This window comes from Stegodyphus dumicola, chromosome 10 (genome assembly GCF_044657685.1).
Source record: "Stegodyphus dumicola isolate Sdum_Otavi_A_Nest chromosome 10, ASM4465768v1".
In the NCBI taxonomy this organism is placed as follows: Eukaryota; Metazoa; Arthropoda; class Arachnida; order Araneae; family Eresidae; genus Stegodyphus; species Stegodyphus dumicola.
The window spans coordinates 181,925,060-181,945,490 of record NC_140777.1 but is presented as its reverse complement, the minus strand read 5'-3'; the positions used below and the strand labels follow the sequence as shown (position 1 = coordinate 181,945,490).

The following is a 20,431-nucleotide window of genomic DNA, read 5'->3' as shown; positions in this document are numbered from 1 at the left end:
GCTCAGCTGGCGGGCTTGCCCGCTAGTTTATTAATTAAAACTCAAAGCACTCTTCAGCACACACAGTATTATTTAAGAATAACTCATTCGTATCAGACGCTTCAAGTGCACAGCTTTAACAAAGTTTTGAAGCTACAATACCCAGATCTTTTAAAATAAAGGGGATGGGGAAGAAGTTGTATCTAAAATACATGTGCACTTTATGCATTTTAATGGAAATTTTCTGTTAAAATGCCTATTACAGAATAAAATACTGTTGGAAGTTATGGGTTCATGCTTAAATAATCACTCTGGATGAGAAAGAGAAAATTAGCAGTTTATTACAGAATAATGTAAAATAATACCGACACACAGCTGTAAATATTGGGTTGTTCGGAAAGTAATTTTGTTTCTTCCAAACAGAGGGCTTAATTGTATTTTTTCACAGCCAACTTCACACATAAGCCGCATAATCATTCTATATTTTGGCAGCTAATAGAGTTTGTGAAAAAGTTAGATTGATTCTAGTAGTTTTTGGTTGGTGCCCTTTCAAATATGGAAAGTAAAAAGCAGCATTTTGGGCACAGTTTACCATCGAAAAGGTAAAAATATGCATTGACAGAATGCCAGTGCCAAAACTGATTTGCAAAATTTTCATCTGGCAATTTTGATCTGGAAGATGCATCACATTCTGGATGGTCAGTTGAAGCCGATGGAGAGCTTAAGAATATGAAGAATCTTCGTGTTGAGCTCTGAGATTAAACCTAGGCATTTCAAGCCTAGGTTCAATTGACCATGAACTGTTGAATTCAATAAATTTAATCTCTCGACAATCTCACAAGTCGTTATTCACCAATTTGCATCAATTAATGCCTTTGTTATGTCTTCAACAGCTTCAACTGGATGTTGTGCATCTTCGAGATCAAAACTGCCAGATGGAAATACGGCAAACCAGTTTTTCAGGCATTCTGTTAACACATCTTCTCCATATACATCAGATTTTTTTCCCCCTTGAACAGCGTTTTTACCTTTTCAATAGTAAAGTAATATATGCTGAAAATGCTGCTTTTCACTTCTCATATTTGATGGGGCACCACCCAAAAACTACTGTGTAGAATCAATCTAACTTTTTTACAAACTCTATTAGCTGTCAAAATATATAATGATTATGAGGCTTATGTGTGATGTTTACTATGAAAAAATACAGTTAAGCCCTATGTTGGGAAAAAGCGAAATTACTTTTTTGAACAACCTGTAGCTGAAGGAGAATACACAGATATTGAGAAATTCCTCCTCGCATAACTCTCTCTGAACCATTCCCACAGTTGATTAACAATTTTAACTTGTCCTGCCACTCAGAGTAAGGTACTTTCACAGTGTAGCAGAGGTAGGGTGCAGCATGGGCTTCCTTAATTGTCCAGAAATTACCAAATTGGAGCAACCTTTGTTTATATCTTTCATTCTATGCTATGTCTATATTAGAAATAGATACAACAGTCAAAATTTGGATGAGAAAGATTTATTTTTAGAAGCTATACAAATGATTGCTATGAGGCAAATATGGAATTGATACACATCCAAAAGGGGCCATACAGAATATCAGTGGCCCAGGGTTACCAATGGGCATGTCATCTTCTCAACCTTGTGGGATCGTCAGAGTCAAGAACTTATGTGCAGGACGATAAGCGTCCGGATGGACAGTATGATGTCTGCAGCACCACAGGCTGGGCATGCGCGTAGCACCACCTCACTTTTTCAAATGAATCCCAGTTCTGCATACAACATCACAATCATTTGGGAGTGCAGGCACTGACGAGAACAAATCATCGCCAGTATCTGAGGTGCTGTTGATTAGATATCCCATACTTGTTCACATAGACAGTACAATAAAGTGAATTGATGCATTGCATTTACGATGTGCTAAGATGTGCACAACACAGTCTTTCAACAAGATAATACTCGATCACATGTTGCTTGTCCTCGATGCAGAGTCTCTTTGATTACTGCCTTTGCCAGCACATTGTGCAGATCTCTTGAGATGCTGAGAATGCTCTGGGGTTGCCGAGAAACGAAACTGGTATGTCATCACTTGACAGCCATTACGATTGATGAACTCTGACATGAAATGAAGTACCTGCATTTGTTGTGTAAATTCAATTCTACTCGATGCTCAGACAGGTTACAGTCATTCTTACAGCCAGAGGTGGCAGCTCTGTACTGAATTCTAAATACCATGTACCCATATCATCTTGAAACTTATTCAGGTCTTCCTCCTTTATACTGAATATGTATAATAAATAATCTGCTAAACTGCTATCCCAGGAAGGAAAGCAAATTGCAGAATCTTACTTACTATACATATACAGTATAATGGGCAAAAGACATGATTAAGTTTCCAGTTGGTATGGGGTACATGGCATTTAGAATTCAGTACAGAGCTGTCACCTCTGGCAGTAAGAATGGTTATAACCTGGCTGGGCATCGAGTGGAATTGAATTTACACAACAGATGCAGGTACTTCATTCCATGTGACTTCAATTCTATGCCAGAGTTCATCAATCATAATGGCTGTCAAGTGATGACATACCTGTTTCTCAGCAACCCACAAGCATTCTCGGCATCTCAAGAGATCTGCACGGCATGATGGCAAAGGCAATAGTCGAACAGACTCTGCATCGAGGAAAGTTGAGATAAGCAACATGCGATCGAGCATTATCTCGTTGAAAGATGGTGTTGTGCACGTCTTGAAGACAGGGCACAGCCACAGACCTTAGCATGTCGTAAATGCAATGGCATCAGTTCACTTTATTGTACTGGCTATGTGAACAAGTATGGGATGTGTCATCACTGGCACTTCATACCAGCACACCAGATACCGTATGATGATGAATGCAGTCTGACAACGTTCATTCTCCTCAGTGCATGCACATATCCACCACCAATGCTGTACACAGAATTAGGATTCACCTGAAAAGAGGACATGGTGCCACTCCTATGTCCAGTATCATCATTTGCTATACCTGTCTCTGTTGCAGTGTCAAAGCCATAACAATAGTCATCATGCTGACAGTCCCACGGTGCTGCAGACATCGTCGCACTGTCTATTGGACATTTGTCATCCTGCACACAAGCTGAGTTCTCGACTTGAAGTAAGTAATGCGAATGTACAAACCCACAAGCTCGACAGGACAACATGTCTGTCAACTAAAGGACATTCAATATGGCCCTCTTGGACCTATCAATTTTACATTTACCTGACAGTTTTGGGATTCTGACCAATTTGAGTTTGAGACCAACTTGATCCTTGAAAAATATGCGGTGTCGGTAAACTCTGTTTCCTCAGCATGGGAACAACTAGCAAATTCACTACATGTTTCACTGCTGTCCTCCTACAGCTTCATCATCCAACACTTGCACGCATGCATTGTGGCATTCATCAAGGATCATCTCCTGGGCAGAACTAGAGAAACTAATGTCTGGTTCATCCATCCTTAGGACATCATCAGACATGAAAATTTTTCCTAAAAAGCAAATTAAATTAGCTCTACCTTTAATTTGTTAATAAGAAAAGGATTAAATTTTGAGATACCTATGTGCATACTAGTAAACTAAAGAGCAGCTGGCATTAAAATTGAATTCATCACTAATTTTTACTGATTTTTTTTTTTTTAGGTCTACAGAATTTGTCATGTCCAGAGAATATGGCAATCGGTCATATGGCTGGTTATTCACAACTGCGATCACCAGTGCATTCGCAAGCAATGTTGATGCCGGGCCATCCGATAATGATGTCACATCCATCACTGCCTCCACCCCATAGTTCACCATATGATAGCTCTCCACCTAGTATTATGGATATGCATTCAAGTTAATTGTAAAATACATCAATTTTAGGACTTCAATATAAAAGTGAAATATATTGTCATTCGTTTCATTTTGTGAAAAGCGTACTCTTACCTTTAAGAAGAATATAGTAACAGTTTTTAAGACGTGACAGCCCTTCCATAAATGTTTCAGAATCTGTATAAATTTTCCAATCAAATATATATATATATATATATAGATGTAAAAGATTTCCTGTATTTGAAGTAGAACTCTGTATTATTCATTCTTAAAGACCAAAGCATAAATCCTCGATTTAATAGCGATAACTGAATGCTACTTTTGAAGACATGTAATATTGTTGTTATAAATGAGATTTATTCTAAAGTCATTCATAATAAATTAAGTTTTAATGCAAGCTGTTGTTTATTTGATTATCAAAGTAATGAAACATAACATACATAAGAACTGAATATCAACTTAACAAAAGGAAACTCTTGAGCTTAGACTGCTGGTATGTGCATGACAATGTACAATGCCATGGCGAGACAATGAACTTTGCCTTTTGTTAATAATTTTGAAATAGTGAGGAAACACTACAACATTTTTGTCACCTTCCATAACATTTTGAGAGAGCAAATAATCAAGACACCACCATTTGAAATTGAAGACATTGGGTGTATCTTCTGTGTATATTCATCACCAAAATAAATCGAATTTGAGCTGTACAAATTGGCAAATAGAAAAAATGGTTTTTTGGTCATTGGCCTTTTAATCAGTACATATAATATTTTTTTTACTGAAGTTCACATTATTTCTGAAATGCATATTTTGAAAACAAAATATTCAAGACTCTTTAATTCAAAATATTCTCCTTTTTTGTATAGCGATCCCAAGAGCCAATAAAATTGAAACCTTGAACATCAAACCAGGAAACAATTAAAAAATCTGAAATTTCTGCACGAGACTCTTTTGCAACTGTTTGCAGTAGTGGTATGGTATTTATCTTAGCAGACCCACAATCGAATCCAATGACCATCTCCAAAGATACTGAACAGAGAGCAACAACAGATCAAGCGCAACCACGCCTCGACATACCTATAGCTATATAAGCTTCATTATCAAACAAGACAGAGTGAATAAAATATAGAACATAATTTGAACACTCCAAACTGCTTGCAACCTCTTAGCATAAAGCAGAAGCAAAATATAAAATTAGCAAAGCAGTAATCTTTTGTTTGGCATACATTTATTCAAAAACTCAATCAATTTTTAGGGCAAACCAATACAAGTCCCTCTTTATCAACAGCAAAGAAATCTGCAAGACTGGCGGGCAGCGGACACAGTGGTTCTTTATACCCTACAGAAGTAATGTGAACGAGAAGGTAATACCATCTGTCAACAAAAATAGCAATGTAACTGAAAAATTAAGTTAATGCAATTTTAAAAGTATTAGGTAGAACTGGATTGGACTTAGGTCATTAGCTAAATACTAAAAGAAATCTTTGTAAATGTGAAAAGCAAGAAAACCAAAGTCAACATTATGGTTAAGTTTTCAACGATCATTAGAACTCTTTAATTTTGCCTTTAATTCGGATGCAAGATTCGTATTCCTTGACATGAAACTTTGTTTGGCACATGTATATCTCAAAGTATGCTGACTGAAAAAACCTTTTGAAAAATTTTTCAAGTCAAAATTGTGATTAAATTTCCAACTATGATTAGAAGACTCATTAATTTTTCCTTTTCGGATGTAAGATTCGTGTGCCTTGATGTGAAATTTTAATGCTCTTTTAGTTTAGCCAATATATATCTCAAACTACACTGACAAGATATACTATACGTTCCCCAGAATTAAAGTCAGAAATGAAAATCTAAGAATCAAGCCATGGATTTTATTGATAGGCAAAAAAAAAAATTACTTGAAAATTCTCTGAGCAAGTTCTAAAAATAAGTTCTGGAGAATCCATGTGACAGAAGGATGAAATGGGAGTACGAAAAGTTTATATTATTATTGTTATTTTTAACAATGGATTATCTGCTTTGATGGCAAGATGTAAATTTTATAAATGACCACAGGAGAGAATCCTGGGTGAATGGCGACTGAATTGAGTTTTTATTAGCAAGCAAAAGTTAGGAACAAACTTTGAGAGTGCGAAATGCATAATATTAAAAAGAAGGCACTTTTTGCTTAGTTGGCAGACATAACATAGCATGGGCAGTAAACAAATAGTGCTGAAATCAGATTCATTGCAAATTATAGGAAAATCATGGAAGGGAAGGGTGTTTTTCAGATTCAGTTTCAAAAGCAAACTGGATGGTTGGATACTGAATTTATAATAGATAAAAAAGGGGATAAAGATTCTTTATTACCACCAAATCACAGTTGGAAGTAAATCATCATTGGAAATTTGATAAAATTTTGACTTTGAGTCAGCAAAAATTACGCAGAAAGCTTCTTCAGTAGGTGAACTGGATTTTCTTGACTAAACTTACGCCCAACACAAGGTGTTGCTTTCACTCAGGCATGTTTCTTTTTTGTTTTCAGAAGCAAAATGCCAGAAAACATTCACCAAACAAGCTTGGATTACAGTTAACAGATTCACAATACAAACAGCTTTTGTGGAGCACTGCCAAACTCTTTTGTTCACAATTTAAATTATATCTGATGTACATTTTGGTCACAATGGTGGAAGAAACATAAGTAACAGGAAAGAAAAATATTAAAATAATGTGTTAATTAAAATAAACCTCAAAGACTGTTTTTTAATTAAAAAACTACTTAAAGTGGTGCTCCTTCAGATTTCAAGCTACATATCATTCTTCAAGCTTTACAGAGATTTACTACAATTTTATCTATAACAGAGAACTAATTTTAAAAAATGAAATAATATAAAAATTATTGAATGCACAGTTGATCAAATGGATCAGCAATACTCTTATCAATTAAATGTATTCATTTGAATATTACAAATCACATAAAGGCTTCTAAGAGGACAGAGAATTTTCTAAACGACTTCCATTTATCCTCCACATGACATAAATCATGAAAGTACCACAATAGCCATCTGTTTTGGTGGGATCCAAACTTGCATCAAATTATGTGAGGATACCAGCCAGATTCTATCAAAAAGTCCTCCCTGAAGGCATTCTCCCTTTGGTAGATAGCTCTCCCAAACTTTGCCATATTCAAATAACCTAATCAAACCTATTCATAGAGATTGCTTTTAAGGGAAAGAAGCTTATTAACAAAAATTGGGAAAAAGCAGAAATGTTTTGTCATATAATAAACACGGTTGTTGCTTTCCCTTTGGTGTGGGACATATACAGGCACAAAATTCAGGCTCAGGATTACATGTTGATTCCTCAAAATGTCAGAATATCTAAATTGGATCACATCATGATTTTTTTTAATATGCTCTGTGATCAAAACTTTCTTTTTAAGTGGCAGTTATTGATAATTATTTAACTTACTTATCATTTTTAAATCATATTGCATGTTAATCAGAAATAAATAATTATAGGATGACATTAAAACGTATGGTAAATATAAATTTAAAGAAATTTTTCACTTAATTTTAAAGAAATTTTCCTTTAGAAAAACAGACTGATCAATATTTGCAAGGATGTGTTTCTCAATTAGTATCATGGATTATTTAACAATATATAATGCCAAAAAAAAAAAAAAAAAATTCTTTCCACAAGTTTTCTTAACATACTGCATAGTCTATCAGAATAGAGATAAAAGTAAAAATTATTTCTCTGAGGCTTTGGTTCAATTATATATACTATAGTTAATAAAAGCAAATTTATATTTGCTTTTACTAATTTAAAGGTATTTAAGTTTGGAAAGTTTTTACCTCATTAGCTAAAAAGTAAATAAATGTTGGTACTTACATTAATAAGATGGAGGAACCTGTCGAAACTTGCATAGCTGTTCCATGTTTGGACTTATGCTGGTAAGAAGCACCAGAGTCGTAGTGCTTTAAATCCCTCTTTCATTCCTAAAACTAGAGTGAAAAGCCCTACCTATGGGCTTTTCACTCTAGTTTTAGGAACTGGTAATAAATTAGGGTAGGACAACTGGTAATAAATTTCATAAAATGCCAGTCTTGTTTGAAAAAGTGATAGATGATTGCAACATGTAATTCCCAAATTCTGACAGAGTGGTATAGATGCAGTTACGAAAACTGATAGACGAATTAATTAGAAAAAGCTAAACAAATATTAATTGACCAAGATTTTTTACTGCACCACCTAATAAAACTAATTTTTATAATTTGCTGAAAGGAAACGCCAACTTTCATTTTACCACACTGGTTTTATCTATAATATGAGAAATGTCAATAAGAAAAACCAGAATGAAGTTGCCATATGCTGTGATAATTTTGTGGCCAAAGACAGAATTTAAAAAAAGCTACAGATATAATAAAAAAATTTAAAAAAATAAAAGCAGAATTTACAAATTACAATATGCTCAACATGTAGTTGTAAGGTTAATTTATAAGCAGATACGAAGGTTAGCTTCATATGTAGAGTATTCCAAAATAAAACTGCCAAATGCCAATCGGGGGGAGAGTATAGAATGTAGGCATGTACTGGGCAGCAATAAGCCTAGTGCCAGTCCTGGAAGAATGTTGCAGATCCGTTGGGCAGCATGCTTTATATGCAACTGGAATTTGCAAAATAGTATATCTGGATATTTAAATGATGCTGGAGTTCGTCAGAGGATACTCACAGGTAAAAGGTGCAGAGTACCTCCACAATGAAGGCTCCAGGCTACTGGAATTTTCAGGGCTCTGTAATTCATAAACTTGCATTTCCTGTCACATGTTCATAACACACAAAGCAATTTTTTGCTTATCTCTGGCTGCAGAATGCTCTTTCAACATTTCACAATTTTATTCTATGGCTTTCCATAGGTTTACATTCTTAAATACTGGCCAAACATGCATTTCCAAACATAAAGTTTCTCAAAAAAGGTAGATAATTTTAAGCTGCGTCACCTTATGCAGAAATCCGATGACAAGAAAGGAGATATCAGTCTATATTTGCTATTGTTTGAAAGGCAAGCAGAATGGGCTAAAATTGATAAAGAAGAATTTGTATCTCATTTACTAGGACTACTTCCTTACGAAGTAACCCAGTTAATAGCTAGAGAACCCTCCGATAAAGCTAAAGACTATGAACACGTGAAAAATTTATTGTTAAGACGGTTTAAACTAAGCCCGGAAAAGTTTAGGCAGAAATTTATGAAACATCAAAAGAGTACCGAATCCACATGGGTGGATTTCAATTATGAAATAGAAAATTATTGCAAAGAATGGGTGACTGGTCTAGGAGTTAAGACTTTTGATCAGTTGCTAGATTTGATGGTGCTTGACCAACTTAAACGTCGAGTTCCTCCTGAAATTCGAGATCATTTTCTTGATGAATGGGTAGAGATGATTTCATCTAAAAAATTAGCTGAAAAACTTGATGCCTATGAAAACGTTTGCGGAAACTTTCAAAAAAGGCCTGTAGTGGATCGGCAGAAAGAAAGATACAATGCACTAACTCAAGGTAAATTGAGTTCAGATAATAAAAATAAAACCGAAAAAAAATTGTCATCAGGATTTAATTCGCAAAGCTGGTTTCATAGACCTAGAAGTCCACGTCCAGATGATAAATATGAAAAACGAAAAACGCCACAATGCTATCAGTGTGGGTCCTATCAACATTTAAGACCCCAATGTCCAAAACTTAAGAATAGTACTGAATCTCCTGCTAATCTTAACAGAATTAGTGCAAAACCAGAGGATAAATTTCTATTACCTTATACTAGTATGGGTTACGTAAATGGTCATAAAATTCCTATATTAAGGGTCAGGTGCTAGTATTGATATAGTTTGTCGCAAATACATCACGCCGGAAATGTTGACAGATGAAAATGTGTGGGTGCAACAGCCATTAGATTTGAATCCAACCTGTTTACCATTGGCTGAGATCGAACTAAATTGCGATCTTGGGGGAGTAATAACTAAGGCTGCCATTATTAGAAATGAACTCGACAAAGGAAGGTATTTATTAGGCAATCGAACTTTTGCACTGTTGAATAAACAAGGAAAGGAACCTGATAGTTTTTCTCACCAGGTTAATGCTGTCTCTACTAGAGCTCAAAAGAAATGAGAAATAGCCCAAGAGAAGATCTTGGAACCGATGAAGGAAGAAAATAAAGCATCCAGAGATGTTTTTGAAGAAGAAGGTAATTTACCGGAGCTAAATTCGGAAGATGAAACTCTCATGAAACTGGTAAACATTGACTCAGAAGAAATTGCACAACTTCAGCTTGCTGATAAGGAACTGTCTAAAATCATCCAAGAAGTTAAAGAAGGTACATGCAAAAATGAGAACTATAGTCTGACAGGAAAAGAACTTTTAGTTAAAAAAAACGACGGATAAAATGGGCTTTGAAAGACAGCTTGTCGTTATACCTGAAAAACTCAAGCCGTCAATTATAAAGATGTGCCACGAAGGAACTTCTGGTCATTTGGGTGTCAAAAAGACCAAAGACAGACTTGCTAGATATTTTTACTGGACGAGGTGTTACAAAGAAACTGAAGATTTTGTAAGAACCTGTGATGCTTGTCAGCGCGCTGGAAAAGGAAATGACAAAAAGAAGGCTCCAATGACATTAGTACCAGTAATTTCCGAAATATTCACTAAAATAAATGTCGATGCCGTTGGTCCGCTACCTATTTCAAAGACTGGAAAAAAATATATTATTACAGCTCTGTGTATGTCGTCCAAATATCCAGATGCTGTTGCGGTGACAGACATTTCTTCGCCATCTGTGATTGATGCTTTCTTACAGATTTTCAGTCGTATGGGTTTCCCAAAAGTGATCCAAACAGATCAGGGGACCTCTTTCGTCAGTGCTTTGACAGAGGAATTTTTGGAACGTTTCGGCATTAAAAATGTAAGAAGCTCTGTGTATCATCCGCAGAGTAATCCCGTTGAGCGATTCCATAGAACGCTAAAAAGGGTGTTAAGAGTCGTATGTATAGGAGCGACTTCGGATTGGGAGAATTATCTACCATCAGTTCTTTCTGCTCTCAGAACAGTCACACACGAAAGCACTGGTTTTACACCAGCAGAATTAGTTCATGGCAAAAACCTGCGAACGCCAGTCACTTTACTTTATGAGCAGTGGCTAGAACCGATTGAAGAAAGTAATAATGTTGTCAGTTACGTTTTCGAACTTATTAATCGAATGAAGAAATGCCAAGAACTTGCCGTGGAAAACATGAAAGAAGCTCAACAACGGAGGAAAACATGGTACGATCGAAACGCAGTGAAAAGAGAATTTGCTAGAGGAGATTTAGTTCTTGTTTTATCAACGAATCGTCAAAATAAACTAGAAGTACAGTGGAAAGGACCTGGAAAAATAGAGCAGAAAATTTCAGAAACCAATTATATTGTAAGTTACGAGGAACAAAATGAGCCAAATCAAGTATATCACATTAACATGCTTAAACCATATTACAAAAGACCAGAAATGATTAATATGATAACTGAAGTGGAAGGAGACTTAGAAATGGACATTCCTCGTTTACCTTCCAATCCAAGTATATTAAATTTCTCGGACATCATAGAGGAGAATGAACTCGAGAAAAGGTTGAAATCCGAGCAAATAGAAGATTTACGAAAGATTTTATGGAAATATTCTGGTTGTTTTTCAAATAATCCTGGACTAACAAACTTAGTTTGTCACGATATTGAGCTATTAAATAACGAACCAATACAAATAAAGCCATACAGACTGTCACCTCGACAGACTGAAATTCTCAAAAGGGAAATACAGAAAATGCTCGATCTTAAAATTATAGAGCAGGGAGAATCGGACTATGCATCTCGCATGATTTTGATAGAATCTTCATCAAAGGATCCTCGGCCTTGTATTGATTATCGTTAACTCAATGCTGTTACTAAAACTGAATACTATTTTGCCTAATATTGAATAACGTATCGAAACTGTAGCAAAAGCAAAACATATTACCCTATTAGATTTATCTAGAGGCTACTGGCAAATTCCGTTAACAGAAAGAGCCCAAAGATATGCAACATTTGTAACTAGTTTGTTAATTTAGTTTTGGAAGTTTCAGGCCTCTACGTTTACCCTTCGGATTAAAAAATGCCCCATATTTTTTTAGCAAAGTTATGACTAAAGTCCTGGCTGGATGCGAAGGTTTCGCTGTACCATACCTGGATGACATTGCCATTTACTCAGAAAACTGGGAAGAGCACCTTAAAAACTTAACTTCTGTTCTAAAGAGAATACAGAAAGCAAATTTACGACTAAAACGATCAAAATGTAAATTTGCACAAGATCAAGTGAGATACCTAGGCCATGTTGTGGGACAAGGACAACGAACCCCGGATGAAGTAAAGATCCTGGCTGTAAAAGAGTATCCTACACCTAAAACCAAAACAGAAGTACGTGCTTTCTTAGGACTGGTAGGGTATTATCGCCAGTACATACCGAGATTTTCGGAAATTGCTTCACCCCTCACGGACGCTTTGAAGGGGGTAACAAAAAAAGGAAATATACAATGGTCTGAAATATGTGACAAAGCTTTTAAAAATTTAAAAGAGTTGCTATGCAAGAAACCAATTCTGTATACTCCCGATTTTAATAAAAGGTTTATTATACAAACCGATGCCTCAGACAATGGCATGGGTATAGTACTATGCCAATTAGATGATGAACATCCTATCTTGTATATAAGCAAAACATTTACTAAGTTTGAAAAGAATTATTGTACTACTGAAAAGGAGTGCGCTGCTATCATCTACGCTATCAAGAAACTGCATTTTTATCTGGATGGTCAGCAAGAATTCTTGATTAAAACTGATCATAATCCTTTGGTCTGGCTACAATCCAACGCCAAATGTAACTCTAGATTGATGCGCTGGGCACTCTCATTACAACCTTATAATTTTAAGGTCATTCATCGCAAAGGATCTTTTCACAAGAACGTAGATGTTCTGAGTAGAATTAAGTAATGTAATAACTCTTAGTGTATGTAACTACGTTCAGAATTTATTTTATTATTTAATGTATGATCAACTGATGTATTTGAACGTTCTCCATTTTTTTTCTTTTTAAATGTGGTGTAAAAGTATTTGTTTAAAACTTTAAATTTTTGACCTGAAATTTGGAAACTTATGAGAGAAGTTACCTTTTCTCTTTAAGCAAATGAGCAAGCAGAGCTTATTAAACTGTCAAATTTTACAGAACTTTTCCCTTCGGAAAAAGTCTCTCCGTTGGAGGAGAGGTTGTAACAGCTTTAATATCGTTATTAATCTCTCGTGCATTTGAAATAGATGAATAATAAATAATGTACAGATTACTGGCAATATTGAAATGCAGGCTCGAGAGCTGCATGCATTTTCTCGCACGAAGCATGTAATTATTTTTTTTTTAAATAAGTTTATAGAATATGTTTTCTTTTCTTGTTTGTATGTCGCCTTTTTTTTTAGTGTTAAATAAAAGTGATTGCTGTGTTCCATCATTGGAGTTGCTTCATTTCGCCAAAGAAGTATTAGTCCATAACTTTTTGAATGCCACATATCCTGCACCATGGTTCAGATGTGGCAGACCTGTGGCTAGGCCTCCTAGATCACTCGACCTTAACCCACTGAACTTTTTCTTCTGGGAGCAGATGAAATCTTTAGTGTATGAGATGCCTGTGGACTCAGATGAAGATCTCATGGCAAGAATTGTTGTTGCCCCGGACAAAATTAACACGACACGAGGAATCTTTGGGAGGGTGCGCCATTCGTTCCTTCCGATGTCAACTGTGCAACGACACGGGTGGTTGGCATTTCAAGCACTTTCTGTAAGTTTTTCACTAAACAATAAATCTGATTTTGCAGCTTTTGGTCTCGTTCATTCACTTTCTCAAAACTGTTGTAAGTTCATGTTGGAATTATGATATTCCTCTTTTCTGCCTCTCAGTGTGGAATGCGACCCTATGTTATATGGTAATTATTGCTTGTCTGGATGGGTACTATCACCCCTCTAAATTTGTAAAAGCAATCTTAAAGTAAGAACCAGAACAAATGAACATGGGAACAAAAGTAAAAAGATAAATAACAAGGAAAGAAACATAAGAGATGCAACTTTACCAGGAATTCATGAAAGTTCTGACATTCCAGTATATAGTTTGCTTATCTCACTGCATTTCTGAGTCTTTATTTAGTTCTGGGCATATAAGAAGATGCTCTGGATTCATGATGCCCCAATTGCAAATTTGGCATATACTATATGGAAGAATGCCAATTTTATAAGATGATGTGCCACGTAGTCATGGCCTGTTAGCAGTCTGAAGTTTGTCACAGCCACTTTACGGAGTTTTTGACAAAACTTAGAACAAATATAATATTGATCTTGTAAGATTCCTGCCTTAAATGCCTTAAGTTAAAGCTGAATATGAGGAACCTTAACCTTTTAACTGTCAAGTTATTTTGATGATTTGGGTGCATAAATTGTCAATTTTTTTATTTCAAAAATGAAAGTTTGCCTCGCATAAAAAAAAAAAAAAAAAAAAAAAAGCTGCGCACTTTGAACTTTAACCTCTATCCTTTGAAACCTTCAATAAAGTCCTGCCATCTGTTGAACTGAAGCCGAAATAAACTTCTCACGATATACGTATATTCGGGTATAATAATACGATGCACTCAAAAAAAATTAGCCCAAGTAATGTTCGGGCTTGACATTTTGGAATAGCAGTGCTGTGGCCAAGGTTATTTCGGGCATGACAGTTAAAAGGTCAAGAAGTGGTAAACGAATAATCGCTTAGTTCAGTGAACAGACAGCAGAACTCAAGGGTTAAATACCCTTTATAATTCAGAATAAATTTAACAGACGACTCCTTCTTGGAATTTACAATAAAGCCTCCACTCGGGCTTGAACTCAAGAATACTAAGAAGTAAACTAAAAAGATATAGCCAAAGCCTATCAAGAATTGTAACAGAGCTGGCCCCTTAACACTAACTAACAGCGAAGCTATCAAGGGCCTAAAGTATGGCCGAGAGTAATAACAGCTTAAAAGAGAGAGTAGTTTAAAAGGCTAATGCACGCTGCTCAGAATATCTAGCTGTTTAACGAAGTCAGTAGAACTTCTAGTTTAAATACTTGTTCTTCTCATTTGCATTTGACCGCTATTCTGAAAATACGTTCTGGCCGGAAGTTGCAAGCCGAAATTAAGAATGGACAGGAAAGTAACTTTAACTAAAATTTAACTGCCAGAAAACGTAGGATAAACCTTACAATCCATTGCCATGATACACATACAACTGTTTCTCCCGAACTTTTTGCTTCGATTCTTTCTTACAAATCAGTACTCAGTCAATAATAATTGATGGTAGACGTTTTAAATAGCTAATGTTTGTTTGTCAATAGCTAATGTTGAGTTTCTTTCTCAGTTTCACTTATGACTAAAAACGGTTAAAAAAATCTGAAAGTTTTCAGATTTTATATTACACCTAAAGAACTTTTTTGAACGTTTTGTGCGTTACCTTTATTTATTAAATATCCTGTTCTTCCACCTAAACCATAAAATTCAATTCAACAGCAATATTGAAAAATTATTTAAAAACAGCATATTTTCAGAATTTCGGATACACAGTCTCGCGTGCTAGAGATAAAAATCTTTTCTTTCGTAGACTGTTGCTATTACTCCTTTTGAAATCATTGAGTTTCTTTCTCATAAATAATTTCTTTCTTTATCATGAAAACTCATAAATGCTTTACAAAATCTGAAATAAATAATAAAACAAATTCCAAATTTGGGCTACCAGATGCTCATACTCGGGTGAAGACATATGTTATTCAAAATTTGACAGCTCTACAGGGTGTTCAGGATAAATTTGACATATTTATAATTGATTACATTTTTCTGTAGGTTGGAGGTATTGACACACATTACTTGTCATTTAAAAGTTTGGACCCTTCTTCATTCATATACAAGATGTCAGAAAGGATGGATGACTGGAACTCACCTGAATCATGGAAGAAAATAACTTGCATCATGATGATTTGTGCTGGCCATCAAAATAAGAATATTATGACTGCTGCCCAATGCTCCCTGGACACAGTAAAAACAATCAGGCATGAACTAGAGACTTGCAATGGTGACTATGAGGATGTTCGGGAGACTTGCAATGGTGACTACGAGGATGTAGCAAGAAGAAAAATCCCTAGCAGACGATCTGATTGCGTTCGTACAGCAGAATTCCTCGCAAATCTGCAGGAACAGGTGTTGAAGAACCCTGGCATTGGAATTCGGGCTTTGTCACGTGAAATTAATGTTGCAGCCTCTACTATGAAGCTTACACTCAATGAAGACTTTCGCTACTACTCATACAAGCGGATTTTCTTTTTTCTTACGAAACTCTCGAATTTATCCTGAACACCCGTACCGTTGTTTCATCACAATGCGAGAAACATACATACATTTATGCAGATTTCTCATTATTTAATTTCCGTAAATATAATACAGGGCGATAATATTTGGTGGCAACAATTTAAAAGGTGAAATGCGATAAAATGCCAAAACAAAATTAACACATTAAAGGTGGGGGATCTTAACGAAAATATGCTAGGTAACGCGGCGACCACCCCGCCTCATTTTCCGCTCTAGAGTGGCAATATTTTGTGTAATCATAAAAAAATTTAGACTTAAAAAAGTTTATTTAAACTCTTAAAACTACAAGAAATATTAAAAAAACACTAAACACTAATTACAAAAAATGTTTTAAAGTACATATTTATATATAATACAGGGCGATAATATTTGGTGGCAACAATTTAAAAGGTGAAATGCGATAAAATGCCAAAACAAAATTAACACATTAAAGGTGGGGGATCTTAACGAAAATATGCTAGGTAACGCGGCGACCACCCCGCCTCATTTTCCGCTCTAGAGTGGCAATATTTTGTGTAATCATAAAAAAATTTAGACTTAAAAAAGTTTATTTAAACTCTTAAAACTACAAGAAATATTAAAAAAACACTAAACACTAATTACAAAAAATGTTTTAAAGTACATATTTATGGGAAGAATCTAGTATTTTTTATGAGTGTGATAATGTTGATAACACGGTGAAGAGGTGCATTGTAAAACTCGCATTTGAAGCAAGTCATCTTTCTTTTTTTATGTGCCGCACAAACTACGCAGTTTCGTTGGGCATATAGCTTTTTGCCTTTATTTTCTATCCGAATTAATTTGTGCTTTTTGATGTCTAGCGAAAGATGTCCAGGCGGATCAATTTTATATCGTGGAGTCCGTGGTGCCAAGTTCGAAGTACCAGGTTGTGGCTCTTCAATGTCCATCAATTCCAGATCTTTGGTTTTTTTGTCAGTTATAAGAAAGCGTGATAATTCTAACAAATATTTTTTATGTGTCAAGCTACTATTATTATGCATGTCATATACTAAATAGGAATTGAAATATGCACAAATGGAGAGAGACTGTAAGTAGAATTTGAAAAACCGAACAGCTTCAAACCACAAAACATACTAAATACAAATGTAAAGTGGCACATGGATTGCGCAATGTGGTTGCAAACTGTACTAATACAACTCCAGCCTTTAAGCTACAGTCGAGATAAATCGTATTACTACGACTCCCGCCTTTAAGCTACAGTCGAGATAAATCGTAGTACTACAACTCCTGCCTTTAAGCTACAGTCGAGATAAATTGTAGTACTATGACACCCGCCTTTAATGTGTAAGTAGCCCTTCTGGGCTAATAACAAAAAGTTTTCAAAGTAATCGTATTTCATTGATGTAGCTTTCTTGTAAATTAAACATCATCGATAACCACAAATACATCTTTCTCATAAATTAATGTTTCCCTATTAATCTGCATTTCTTTTCAAAATCTGAAAACGATAACAACATTCAATAGTTAATTTGTTCACAATTTCCTATCCAAAATGAAAAGATGGAACTAATATCACAAACTTTTCTGCTTTTTCATTTTCATCAGGAAGCTTTATAAATTGTTCTCATGTCAATCAGAATCTGGTGCATTGTTCTAATGCAGGTATTTTGACACAAAATTGAACTTTTTCTAATATGACATGCCAATTTTTTTTTTCCATATTTCATTTCTACAACTCAAATTATACCAAACTGCCAAGTTTTGTAAAAAAAATTGCACGAGTAGTTTTTAAAAAATTAGCTCTCGAAATTTTACCTCCTCAATGTTTATTGAATCTAATATTTATTAATATCTCTTTTTTTATTAAACTTACTTTATTCCTTCTTCCAGAATTCAAAATTTAAGCTTAATCCAAATATAATTTGCACATTTTTAATTATATATTATTAAAATTTGTATTTTTAAATATTTTTTGAAAACATTGTGTACTGTAACGAAAAGGAAAATGAGTTCCTATAAATTAAGTTTGCCAAGTAAATTATTTGCGAAAACTGAAAAAATATGGCAAAATAAATTTTTGAATTTGTGTAAATTTCCCACCAAAATTTAATATTCAGGCATAATTTGAGTCATAGAATCAAAATGTGGAAAATAATTGTCATGTCATTTCAGAAAAAGACCGATTTTGTGTCAACATACCTATATTAGAATGATGCTATATATAAATCTAATATATATCCTAAGTCGTGCTTTCAAGACATGAAAAACACAATTTGAATTCTGTCAATTGGCCCAGAATATGAGATACAGAACTGCCTTTTTGAGGGGGGGTGCAGTGTACATGCTGTGAAGTATATTTTTCAGACACCAAGCTTATTTAATTGCATAAAAATTTTAAAACATTTTATACATAATATTTTAGAACTGTCTCAAAAAAATAAGAGGGGTGATGTTAACACCCAAAATGAACAATATTTACAATGGAGTTTTATGATGGGCCCATTCTCTCTCTCTCTCTCAGAGTGTTAGAAAAAAGTAACTTGCAAGTATGTTAAACAAGTCATCATTTCTCATTCTGCAGAAGAAGTGGCATATCTCCAGAACATTATTACCAAGCTTATGCCATAATAATATAGTACCAATCTCAACAGTAAAAGAGCTGGAAGTTTCTTATTTTTCCTAGGCAATGAGCATTATCATATGTACACAGTCAGCAAATTTTCAGCGACAAGCAGCAGCATCAGAGTTGCAGTTACTGATCGAAGTTTCACAGAAAACCAGCCAAAGCAATATCCTCAATCATCTTTCAGATTATTATCATTATGATATTTCAAACAACTTACTGAAGGCATACAATAATTAGACATAATTATCTTTTCTCACTGTTCAAAGTTCAACTTGAACATTTAACTTTATGCTCTTCTAACACTCTGGAAGGAATGTGGCACTAGATTCTATAGTAATATAATTTATTTTGATGGGTTCCATCACTCCTCTTATTTTGCTCACACAGTTTATGAACACCTTGTATATATTTTCCGCTCACAGTATTTAACCGAAATATTTTCACTTATGATGATCGCCCAAACTATCGATTCAAGTTGACAAAAATAATATAGTATCTTCAAAATAAAGGCAATTGAAAATAATATAGAACAATTGAATGAAAAATTTTATTCAACTATATTTCTGCCTGTTTAGGAACACAAAAATACATTGACAAAATTCACTGGGATTATAAAAAAGCTCTTACATAAAAGCACACATTCCTTGAGTAAGGAACATTTCCCCGTGTTTTCGAAGACAGAGCTTCTAACAGTGCTAATAATAAAATCCTATATATTTATACTCTATCATTTCAAAACTATACAATATTGCTATTTTTGAATATAAAAAGAAAAGTTTTTAAAATACTGAAGATAAATCACAAACACACAGTAGCAGGATTTATACATGAACAAAATGCATAATCTGGCTCTATACACAAAGCTAAAACTTGAGATTTAATTATGAATATAATAGCTTTTATATATATTTGTGTGTATATATTTATATATATATATATATGTACACAGTCAGCCTATATGCAAAGATTTACATTTATCACGTTGCAATGACAGGATGTATTCCAGATACAGTTGCCTAAAAAATAGAAAATCCAAACCCTTAAAATATATGCACAGTCTTCAGCGTGCTAACTGAGCTATCAATGAAGCACACATTTCAAAAAATTCCATTATATTGTAAGACTGTTGGCAGCAGGATGAAATCGATTCAGATGAACCTGGTCAAAAAATAACACAAATTAAAATCATTCTATTATACAATAATTTCGAAATAACAATTTTAATTTTATTCAAGAACAAAAATGCAAATACTATATCAAAAATATTTTCTTATCTGATCATAAGCAACAGCCTGTTAGGCGTAGATTTTTAGCATAGAAACTGTATCAATTTCGAGGGCGAACAAAGTCCCTTTTCATCAGGAGCAAAGAAATCTGCAACAGAAAAACGAAGTTACAAACATATGTATGCCCTAGAGAAGTCGAGAGAGTAGCACCACCTGTTAATAGAAATAATAACTAAAATTGAAAAATTAGGATAACAGAGATTAAAAAGCGTTAGGTAGGATTAGATTAAAATCATTAACTAAACATGCTAAATTTTTGTGAATGTGAAAAGCTTCAAAAAATGTAA

At 34.5% G+C, this 20,431-nt stretch overlaps 2 protein-coding genes across 6 annotated transcripts in view; one reads left to right on the top strand and one right to left on the bottom strand.

Moving 5' to 3' along the window:
• Window positions 1-4,219, top strand: part of LOC118184781 (homeobox protein Meis1-like) — a 279,835-nt gene extending 275,616 nt beyond the window's left edge. For all 5 annotated transcript variants that reach the window (XM_085825964.1, XM_085825963.1, XM_085825961.1 and 2 more), the window contains one exon: window positions 3,652-4,219. In XM_085825964.1, coding sequence (XP_085682090.1) covers window positions 3,652-3,851 — 200 coding nt within the window. In that variant the 3' untranslated portion in view covers window positions 3,852-4,219. The remainder of the gene's footprint in view (window positions 1-3,651) is intronic.
• A 15,164-nt stretch (window positions 4,220-19,383) lies between these two features.
• The window catches only part of LOC118184780 (5'-AMP-activated protein kinase catalytic subunit alpha-2-like), an 83,170-nt gene continuing 82,122 nt past the window's right edge, over window positions 19,384-20,431 (bottom strand). Inside the window, exon 16 of the mRNA XM_085825960.1 lies at window positions 19,384-20,016. Coding sequence (XP_085682086.1) covers window positions 19,919-20,016 — 98 coding nt within the window. The 3' untranslated portion in view covers window positions 19,384-19,918. The remainder of the gene's footprint in view (window positions 20,017-20,431) is intronic.